This window comes from Protobothrops mucrosquamatus, unplaced genomic scaffold (assembly GCF_001527695.2).
Source record: "Protobothrops mucrosquamatus isolate PMUCROS unplaced genomic scaffold, P.Mucros_1.0 scaffold1087, whole genome shotgun sequence".
In the NCBI taxonomy this organism is placed as follows: Eukaryota; Metazoa; Chordata; class Lepidosauria; order Squamata; family Viperidae; genus Protobothrops; species Protobothrops mucrosquamatus.
In genome coordinates this window covers 60,047-71,765 of record NW_015387313.1, presented here as the reverse complement: position 1 = coordinate 71,765, position 11,719 = coordinate 60,047, and the positions used below count along the sequence as shown (strand labels likewise).

General features: G+C 38.2%; 1 protein-coding gene across 1 annotated transcript in view; it reads right to left on the bottom strand.

The window, feature by feature from the left end:
• Positions 1-11,719, bottom strand: part of LOC107291230 (EF-hand calcium-binding domain-containing protein 6) — a 129,413-nt gene that overhangs the window by 102,486 nt on the left and 15,208 nt on the right. Inside the window, exons 5-8 of the mRNA XM_029284903.1 lie at positions 10,770-10,906; positions 5,488-5,609; positions 2,679-2,684; positions 1,481-1,599 (exon numbers count right to left, since the gene is read on the bottom strand). Of these exons, the coding sequence (XP_029140736.1) occupies positions 1,481-1,599; positions 2,679-2,684; positions 5,488-5,609; positions 10,770-10,906 (384 nt within the window). The remainder of the gene's footprint in view (positions 1-1,480; positions 1,600-2,678; positions 2,685-5,487; positions 5,610-10,769; positions 10,907-11,719) is intronic.

Below are 11,719 nucleotides of genomic sequence, written 5' to 3'. Positions count from 1 at the left end.
CCGCTTCTTGCTCGGGCAGGGTCGCCTAGGAAACGGGCCAGGGGCGCGCCGACCGAGCCTCCCTATGGCCGCGGTTGTGAGCCAGGCAGGGGCAGAGAGCTGCGAGTGCGAGCGCGCCCCCCCAGATGTTGCGCCCGGTGCGGCCGGCCTGGAAAAAGGTGCCGGAACGCGGTTCCGCCGCGTTCCGGCTGAAAAAAAGTCCTGGATACCACAAAGCCCCCTCCTCCCAGAAGGTAACAAGGAAAACAGGTCGTGAAGAGGATGTGTAGTGTCCCAGATAATCTTACGGACCCTGCTCAAGCAACGCTTCTGTGCTATGTCCTGGATGGGAGGGAGAGAACTGCCGATGATCTTTTTGGCCATTCTCACCACTCTCTGCACCGCCTTCCTGTCTGAAGCAGTGATGCTTCCAAACCAGACTGTGATGCTGTATGACAGGATGTTCTCGATCATCCCCCTGTAGAAAGTGGTCAGGACAGGGGAAGGAAGATGTGCTTTTCTCATGCGGCGCATCTTGCAAAAATCTTGCAAATCTGAAAGCACAAACTTTCTGCCCTTCTCTTCTTGATTCACTAGGGATGGTGCTTCCTTAGTTTCCTTCTTTCTCTGACCATTAAGTGACTGCAGTCCCCTGCCCGTCTTGTCTGATTGTTTCCTAGGTAGCATTTCTTCTCCCCTTTCCTCAAAGTCACCCTGCATTCCCTTACATATTCACTATCTTCATGCTATAAGAGTACAGAGAAGAGCAACAAAGATGATCAGGGGACTGGAGGCTAAAACATATAAGGAACGGTTGCTGGAATTGGGTATGTCTAATTTAATGAAGAGAAGGACGAGAGGGGACATGATAGCAGTGTTCCAATATCTCAGGGGCTGCCCCAAAGAAGAGGGAGTCAAGCTATTCTCCAAAGCACCCGAAGGCAGGACAAGAAGCAACGGATGGAAACTAACCAAAGAGAGAAGCAACCTAGAACTAAGGAGAAACTTCCTGACAATTAGAACAATTAACCAGTGGAACAACCTGCCTCCAGAAGCGGTGAATGCTCCAACACTGGAAGTTTTTAAGAAGAAACTGGACAGCCATTTGTCCGAAATGGTATAGGGTTTCCTGCCTGAACAGGGGGTTGGACTAGATGACCTCCAAGGTCCCTTCCAACTTTATCATTATTATTATTATTATAACCACTATCCCTAAGGCTCCTTGAAAAGAAACAAGGTGCTTAACTTTATCTTTAATCTTCCTGTCTTGGATGCTTCTGGGTTTTTAGAAAAGTGGTTTGCCCACTGACAGGAGAAACATGCTTGCTGGAAAAGAAATGCAAGAAAAAGCGGCATATAAAAATGGCCCAAAGTATAAATATTAAAACTGGTGAAGCAATTTTTCAACATTCTCATAGGGAGCCATTAGCCTCTTCCAGGTGATGAAAGCCTGGTATTCAATTCTTCTGTAAAACATCTTGGCATTGATCAAAGAACTTACCTTTTCTCTAAAATTCTTCGCGGTGTTATCTAGATGGATCTTGGTCAAGTTGTATCCAGTTGTGGCAGGTAAAGATATCCTTGATTCACTACTCTTCCTTTCTGGGGATTCATTCTGTGCTGTTAAGGAAAGCTATGGTTTAGCAAGATGCTATTAGTCTTTTTTGAACAAGATAAATAATATTGCTTATTTTTTTATATTGCTCCAGAGCAAATAACCTGATGTCAAATCACTACCCTGTAGCAATATTTTCACTATCTCAGAGTTTTGTATATTAAAATAGGTGTCTGCATTTAATTTAAAAAAATTACCAAAATATTGCCAGATTTTATGGAAGAACAAATATCTTGCAAACATTGGCTCTTGTGTACTTTTGATTGCTTTGATTTTGAAATTTGCCCAGAGTTGCTGGACAGCCTATAAATTTAATAAATAAATACATTCAATTTAGAAATAATTTAAGAATCAATGTGCACACTAATACAGACTGATAAGACAATGTTTATGGGTCCCCTTTATTTTTCATTCATTCATTCATTCATTTTATTCAAGAACCTAACAAGGAAATCTAATAAATCCAATAAATAGAAATAGAGAAAAGATATGAATTAAGGTACAGTAACTTTGGAAAGAGATTCATACGAATGAATGTTCCACCATACAAAATATCATTTCAACATAGGAAGCTAAGGAGAAATGGAAACTAAGAACAGTGTTTTATCCAACATGGTGATTTTCTACATTCAGGATACATTTATTTTGAGGAAAACCCTGTAATAAAACAGCCATATATGATTTTTTAAATGGAGTTAGATCTGCCTTTTCCGTTTGGCCCATCAGGAGAGTGGGTTATTCATCATTTCCTAAGCACAGAAACCGGTGACATTACCTACTTACTATTTGCAGCCCAGGATGAATGCACCTCATGCCACAGGAACTTTGGGTGAGAATGACCATGTCATATTAGAATTCAATATAATGCCATATAATAGAACATAATCAAACCAGTGTCTTAGACTTTAAAAGAACTGATTTCAACAAACTTAGAGAGACCTTGGGAAGGTTTCCATGGATGAAAAACTTAAAGGGAAAACAACTCAAGAAACTTGGAAAAAATATGACTATAAAAGTCCAGTCCAGCATAATACCACTTAAAAAGAAAAATAAGAAATCCAAGTAAAAAACAGCATGGTTGTACAAAGAACTCTCTGATAAACTGAAAGACAAAAAGAATAAGTATAAAAAAATGGAAAGTGGGGGTGCATAACTAGGGCAGAATGCCAGCATATAGCCCAAATCTGCAAAGATGAAGTCAGGAAAGCTAAGGTTCAGAATGAACTAAGACTTGCAACAAATGTCAATAATAATAATAATAATAATAATAAGTTTCTTTCAACATATAAAAAATTTTAAAAGGCAAAGAAACAATTGGTCCACTAATGAGAGAAGATGGCAAGGAAGTGATGGGCATCAGAGAGAAAGCAGAGCTGCTTAATTCTTTTTTTGCACAAAGAGAAAAAATAGCCCCAAAAACAGAATCATAAAAGACAGACTAGGAATTCAAATTAAAAGGCAAGAAAATGGTAAGAAAACACCTGTCCACTCTAGACGATTTCAAATCATCTGACCTGATGGATTACAACCCAGAACACTGAAGGAGCTGGCAGACGAGATCTTGAAACCATTGAACCATATCTTTTAAAGATACTGAGCACTGGGGAACCACCAGAGTACTGGAAAAGAGATGATGTAGTTCCCATCTTCATGAAAGGGAAAAAAACAGATCCAGGAAACTACAGACCAATCAGCCTGACATCAATACCTGGGAAGATCCTGAAAAAGATAAGCAACAGATCTGTGAACCCCTAGAAGCAAGGAAAGAAGCCAAAATGGATTTGTCAAAAACAGATCATGCCAAGCAAATCTTATTTCATTTCTTGACAAAGTAACTAAATTAGTGGACCAGCAAATGCTGTGGATATACATAGTATACTTGGATTACAGTAAGCCATTTGACAGAGTAGACCACAACATACTTCTTGGTAAGCTAGAAAAAATGTGGGATAGACAGCATTATCACCAGATGGATTTGTAACTGGCTGACAAACCATACCCAACCTGTAGTCCTTAAATGGAATTACATCTATATGAAGGGAAGTAAGCAGTGGGGAACCCCAATGTTCTGTCTTGGGTCCAGTACTCTTCAATATCTTCATAAACAATTCAGATAAGGGAACAGAAGGGAGATTCATCAAATCTGCAGATGATACCAAGGAGGGAGGAATAGCCAACATCCCAGAAGATTGGCTCAAGATACAGATGGATCTCAACAGACTTGAACACTGGGACCTATCTAACAAAATGCAATTCAGTGTAGAAAAAAGTTAAGGTTTTACACTTAGGCAAGAAAAATCAAATATACAAGTACAAGTTAGGTGAAACATGACTCAGTAGCAGTAACTATGAGAGGGATCTTGGAGTCTTAGTAGACAATCATCAGCAGTGTGCTACAACCCCCCCAAAAGCCAATGCAATCCTAGGTTGCATTAACAAAGGGATAGAATTAAGATCACATGAAGAGTTAGTACCATATTATAAAGCCTTGGTAAGACCACACTTGGAATACTGCATTCAGTGTTGCTCACCACAACATAAAAAAATGTTGAAACAATGGAAAGAGTGTGGAGAAGAGCAACAAGATGATTAGGGGGCTGAAGGCTAAAACAAATGAAGAACAGTTCCAGGAATTGAGTATATCTCATTTAGTGAAAAGAAGGACTAGGGGTGATATGATAGCAGTGTTCTAATATTTGAGGGGCTGCCACAAAGAAGAATGGATCGACCTATTTTCCAAAGCATCAGAAGGCAAGACAAAAAGCAATGGTTGGAAACTAATTAAGGAGAGAAGCAACCTAGAACTAAGGAGAAATTTTCTGAGAGTGAGAACAATAAACCAGTGGAACAGTTTGCCTTTAGAAGTTGTGGGTGCTCCACCACAGGAGACTTTCAAAAAGAGACTTGTATAATCATTTGTCTGAAATGGTGTAAGGTCTCCTGCTTGAGCAGGGAGTTGGACTAGAAGATCTCCAAAATCCCTTCCAATTCTGTTATTCTGTTATATTTTTCACTTGAAATCCAAAACTTAATTTTTGAATTGAATTGTTCAAACCAGTCCATCAGAACTGGTGATCTCCAATGGTTTGCTCCACTCTACCAAGACCCCCAGTTTTGCTTGCATATCCTTTCACCTGCAGTGGTTGTTCACTGCTCTGGACAGCCTTTTCATCCTGGGTTATTTTCTATGTTCTCCACTAGTTGGTTGTTGACAATCTTTATTAGAGGAAAGTAGGAAGAACAGCCTGCTTCCTGTTGCTTTGATTATTGTGGCATCAGAGCAACAATGGTACCATTAAGGCAAGAAAAAAAAAGAAAAGAAAAGAAAAGAAAAGAAAAGGGTCTTAAAAAGGATTTTAAAAAAGAATATAACTTGGAAAGGCATTCATGTGTCCAAACATCTGGGAAAGCATAGGGATGAATGAGGAGAGAAAAAACCTTAGAGAGAAAGGCTGGTCTCGATAGGCAGGTCCAGCTAGCCAGCCAGCCAACAAATCAGGACTGCCTTCCTGTATGGATGGGAATGGCAAGAAGCAGGGGAACAACTAATCAGGGCTTGCATGCCATCACCCAAACCTACCTGGAATTTGAGAAGTTGGCTTAAGAAACAGCTGGAAGCAGCATAGGTGACAAGTAGCTTAGGCTGCAGCATGAATTTGCTCTTTGATTGAAAGGATTGGTGTTCACTGACTGAGAAATAATTTCACTAAGGTTTCTGGATGGTTTATTGTTTCTTTTTTCCTCCCAGGATTTTATAATGTGTGAGGTTGCTTGATGTTCCCAACCTTATAATACAATTCCCTATATGTTATGTACTAATTGGAGAAGCCAAACTTTGTAGCAGTGAAAGGTTGGTTTAATGCTGCTTCCCTTGACCCCCTTAAGATGCCTACCTGAATCTATCACCTTTTCAGCTCGCTTTTTCTTTTTCTTGTCCAAACTGATGCCAAGATATTGCAAAAATTCTTTATAATTCAGTGTGTTTGTTCTTGAAATACAGTATCGATTCCATAATCTAAAAAAAACCAGTTTTTTTTAGTTCATTAAATGTTGGAGAATAAACTAATGTAATGTTTAATCATATATACAAAGGATGAATATAATAATCAAAACAAGAGCTATGTAAGATTTTTTTTTAATTTGTAAATTCTGATGCCGAATGATTTATTTATCATTCCCCACTGTATTCATTACTTTCTAGGAATCAATTTTCCCTTTTCCTAATCAGCTTGGGAAGATTCATCTTTTTTACTTCTTTTTCTGAAACACACGTAGAAAGAAACATTTTGATTGCATTGTCGGTGTCACCCATACCACCTTGGAACAACCTTGGCAGCTTGAAGATGTGTGGATTTTTATTCCCAGAATCAGCTATCAGCACAGCTGTCATCTTTTCAGGGAGTCCAAGTCTGCACCTCTTAAAGCTGCCAAGGCTGACTTAGAAGAAACCACTGAAAGGCTGACTTAGAAGCAGCCACTAGACTTAAAAGAAGCCATTGTAACTCATGGCCAGTCCTTTTTCCCCCTCTTTCTTCCATTAAAAAAATGTCAAGGGCTTTTTTAGTTTATCATAAATAGTCAATATTCTCCTTTGAGCTCAGATCTCTCCTTTACCCCCAACCTCTAAGACAGTTTCCAACTATTACCCTTAGATGTCCTAACATAATATCAGCACAGATAAAAGAGGAACGATTAGCAACTTGTGTAAATAAACCATGGCGATTCTGGGTCCCAAAGATCAAAAACACTCCAACCAAGCCCATATGTTATCACTCTAGCTCTTTTTCTGACTATCCCTAGAAGTAAGACAGCTGATACCTCTTCTCTCTTCTAAACCCTTGGAGGTGTGCCCTTAAAAAAAAGAAAGAAAATAATGAGCACAGCTAGAATAGTCATAGGCTGACCTCTGGGTCAGAAGGTTAGCAGAGTTTGGTCTGGTCAGTATTTGGATGGGAACCCACCAGAGAATCTTATCCTCTGAGGCAATATGCTAAAGTGGAACATAATAAAGATATATCATAGCAGCAGTTCTGGACCATTTCCAAGATGTGTCCATGAAGTCACCGGGGGTTCAGTTTGAAGCAAGGGGATTTTCCATCGCCTACTCACTTAGCTGATAGAAGGCAACTGTATGTTAGACTGGGATGCTAAAAAAAATCGCAAAAGAAGTATTTCCACATAGCTGCCAAGAAAATTATATGGATAGTCCTATGGGATTCCCAGGAGTTAAGCTTTCCCTTACAAATTTAATAAACAAACATGAACCTATTTAATCAACACTAGACATTATGGAAGAAACTTTGAAGTGCCTTCTTGCAGCTTCCTTAAGAACCATTTTAAATTCAACCAAAGATGAATCCAGTCCGCTACATACATTTTACAAATCTCTAGAGAATAAATGTCATCATTTTAATTTAGATTTAAATGCACCAGATAAAAATTTGTGATACTTTTTTATGAACACTCCTATTGTTCTAGTAACATCCATTCAGATTTATCACATTGAAGACTTCGATGCCAAGTACAAGATTTATTATCAAATAAAACCACATTTTGTTGTTTTTCATTGCTTTTCTTTAAAAAGCATGGCTTCTGTTCTGTAATTATGTGCACCAAATTGTAAGAAGGGGTTTTTCCTTTGTTTTCATCTAATTTTGGATAACATGCCAAGTGCTCATAAAAAAGAGGAATATCAAAACAGCAAGCCCAGCTAGTAAATATGGGCTAAAATTTGTTTTGAGGTTGCTGGTAATAAGAGATATAAAATATTTAGAGCAAAGCAAAACAAACAAATAGTCTGTCCTAATTTCTCTCCCCTCTTCAGCTTAATGTTTCTACTATTGCAGCTCATTACAGCTCTCTAAACCTTCCAAATTAAAGTTTTTCCAGGCTTCCCCAGGAAGATAATAATAATAATAATAATAATAATAATAATAATAATAATAATAATAATAATAATAATAATAATAATGATGATGATGATGATGATGATGATGATGATGATGATGATGATGATGATGATGATGATGATGATGATGATGATGATGATGATGATGATCATGATCATGATGATCATGATGATGATGATGATGATGATCGTGATGATCGTGATGATCGTGATGATCATGATGATCGTGATGATCATGATGATGATAAAGTTGGAAGGGACCTTGGAGGTCATCTAATCCAACCCCCTGCTCAGGCAGGAAACCCTATACCATTTCCGACAAATGGCTGTCCAGTTTCTTCTTAAAAATACAGACTCCTCATATTAAAGTGACCATATTTGCACCACAAAAGCCTGGGGCACTTAACAGCAACAAAGAGATGGCCCAAATTAACCCTTTGGTGCCATTTAGTAGTTGTTGAATTTATGTAGCCCAAATCTGAGATCCAACTCTTAACACCACTACTGATAAAAAAAAAAAAGTACAACAGCCCAGCCATTAAAGAAATGCAACTTGCATTGGACAAACAGAGATTTAATTGTGGTTTTTATGAAGCTAAAGTTTACTCAGTCAATGATGAGTGAATATCTACAACGGAAATGAAGTGGCGATATGAAAAAGTATGGCTGAATAATCTTTAATTTTAACCACTTTACTCAAGAGAGTTAACAAACATATCAAAGCAAGACTGAAGATTAGTTCTTTCTTTAATACTTATCTGTTTACGTACCTTTCCCTTGAACTGAGTTTAACTCCTAGTAATTATAAATATTAAACTATAATTTTAATGAGCTGAAGAAACTTCTTGGATGAGAAGCGAAACATCTTCAAAGAAGAACAAGAAAGTCCAGTTGCTATTTTGGTTTGGAGAAGATGGATTGATTATATTCAGAAAAAATACGAGATTGAAAAGTATTGCTTAGCTTATGAGTAAATTTTAGAATATTATTAATAGTTTATTATGGATGAATTTATATTATTTTTAGTAATAATGTTTAATTATATTATTATTTTGTTGGAAAAGTGTTAAGATCTATCTATTTTGTAGAGTTAAAGTATGTGTGGATGAGACTTGATTGTAGTATAATTGGGTAATGTTATTTAATTTATGATTCTGTTTTTATAACCCTGTAACCAGCTCTGGGAAGTGAAGGGGGGAGGAGTGGGAGGGAAGTGGGATATTGTATGGAACATTTTTAAAACTTTTAATAAAAAGAAAAAAGAAAAAAAAAAGAAAGTCCAGTTGCCTCATGAAAAAGCACCTTTGGGATAACTATGACCTGGATGACTGAGAATCTCCATAGACGTTTAGGTATTAAACTATATGTTTTTCATGATGAACTCGAAGGAAGATTTTGCCATAGTCTAGTTCAGTCTATAATTCTGAGATTTTCTGATGATCTCCCACTCAGTTTAATGGGCTCTGGGAATAACCATGAGAGGCAGGAGGGATAGCCACAGCCCAGACAGTGGTCATACAAGAGAGATCTCAGCTCACAAAAGGAATGGAGAAATGACAAAGTGCCTCATAAGGGACACTTCCCTATTTTCTGGAAAATAAAGGCAGAGAAAGGGGGAGAGCTTTCCAACTTGCAAGATTCTGTTACTGCAACCTGTTACTACAGTAAATATAGTGTTACCGAGTTAATGAGAATTCCTTCGAAGATGCTTCCTCCATTCCCATTCCTTCTGTGGGCTGAAATATCTCTTGTTTGACTGCTGTCTCCTACGGTTATTCTTATAGCTCACTATCAGTACTAACCAGGTGTAATTTTGTTTAACTTTTTTAGATCTTTTCAAATTGGCTAGGAGTTGCTATATAGTTGGGCTCATTGGCCTCGACATCTGATGACTTCATGGAGATGTTCATATACATTTTTTTATAAAAATCAGTTGAGAAAACAATTTGTCAATGCCTTCCTCCAGCATGTCATGTCTTTTCACCTTTACAGATTTGATTGTAACCTTGGGATTTCCATCCCAGATCTGCACTGTCTCATTGGCTCTCCTGTTCAATTGCTCGTCTTGTTACAGAATCTGTCTGTAATGTAAATTATAGATAGTTCTTGCATTTCAGCTTCAGTGAAATTTTCATTGCTAAACTATGTGGTTGTAAAGTGCAATATCATGTGAATCCTTTGCTTATCAATGGCAATCCTGGCAGTCCTACTTGCTATCGTAACCCCAGGACTGTGCAGGTCATTAAGTGAGAACCTCATGTGGCTACAACATGGGAAGAAGTAGGAGTCTCAGGCAAGCAAGCTGCTAGAGGGAGGTGGTGCAGGTACACTAGGTGCTATGAAGGACAGGTAAGTGGGTGAGTGTCGCCACTGGATACTACAGATCACAAGTGAACAGGGAGGTGCTGCAGGTGGGTGCCTTCCTGTCCTCTACCATCTTCTGGAGTCCATTTAAGCTCACACCTACTGCTTCAGTGACTCCATCCAGCCACCTCATTCTCTGTCGTCTCCTTCTTCTATTGCCCTCAATCTTTCCCAGCATTAGGTTCTTCTCCAGTGAGTCCTTCCTTCTCATTAGGTGGCCAAAGTACTTTAACAACAACAACAACAACAACAACAACAACAACAATAATAATAATAATAATAATAATAATAATAATAATAATAATAAATGGCTATTTAATCAAAAATAGAATTGGAATCCAGAATACTACAAACAAATTGTGGAATCACACCCAATCCTCTTGTTTGTGTTCCCTCACATGGGGTCATAGAGACAGAGTACCTGAGAAGACTTTATTGTTGGGGACCTTTATACGATGTGAACTTCTCAGATGATGGTGATGATGAAGAGGATGAATTCTTAGTGAGTTCTTCAGCTATGGCTGATCAAGGAGAGTTATTTCAGCCCAAACTTTTCAAGGCTCTCTGAATTACTCTCCTGGATGTGTTAGCTGGATTTTAGAATTGACACCATATATGATCCCTTTCTTCCATGAACCAGGAAATCATGGGGTGCAAACAGGACCACTGTGTCCCAAGGTCAAAATAATATCATTAAGTTATGTTAAAGAATAACAGTGGAAAAATAGGAGATTGCCAGAGTTTACAACAGACATATTTTAATATCTATTATCTAAGACTTTCATTGTTAAGGAAACACAATTTACTAAAATAAGCCTCCATCTACTAAAATAAACATAATAGTAATTACTACATGTAAGGCAAGCTTCCCACAGTGATTCTACAAACTTGTGCTTTACTTACTTATCATACTCGCAATCCGTCATCTTGAAGCAGTTGATTTCAAGAATCCTTCTTAGTTCATGCCGTTGGATCTGTCCATTTTGATTATAGTCAAAAAGTCTGCACGTTTTGATGAAGTGCTTGATCTTTTTAGAAATCTGTTTAAAAAATTTCAACAGATTTGTATTAAAATACAGAAGTGTTTGTAATACTAGTGTCACATTAATATTAAGTTCTGATATCAAATAGTATAATAGTATGAATTAGTATTCCACCAAAGGATTTTAGATTTCTTTTCTAAATATGAAGGTGGGGGGGAAACTCCAGTGTTGTAGAAGCTAGGGGCAATGGAGGGATTTCTTTCAAAATTATGTTTGCAAAAATTAATTTCTAAAACTATATTTTATTCTAAGCTAATGATAAATATACACAAGACAATAATAATAATAATAATAATAATAATAATAATAATAATAATAATAATAATAATAATAATAATAATAATAATAATAATAATAATAGTAAAGTTGGAAGGGACCTTGAAGGTCATCTAGTCATCTAGGTGGTTGGGGGGTCAAGAGAGGGTGGTATGATTAGTACGGTCAGTGGGAGGGGCAGATATGGCGGGAGCAGAGGACCATATCGGGTTTGGGGAGCACGCACACGCTGTTTACAAGCGTGTGGGTGCTCCGGTCCTCAGGGCTCCACTCGGACTCCAGGGAACTTAGATCCTCGGGCCCGGGATCACTGGCTGATGTTATGCAACGCCAAATCAGTGGTGAACAAAGCCCCCCTCATTCAAGATCTTATTCAAGAGGGGGGTGCGGACCTGGCAGGTATCACCGAGACCTGGCTGGGCACGGAAGGGGGAGTGCCCCTCATTGACATCTGCCCGCCGGGTTTCCAGGTATTCCATCAGCCAAGGACCCGGGGTAGGGGCGGTGGGGTAGCGGTCATTATAAGGGAGAATC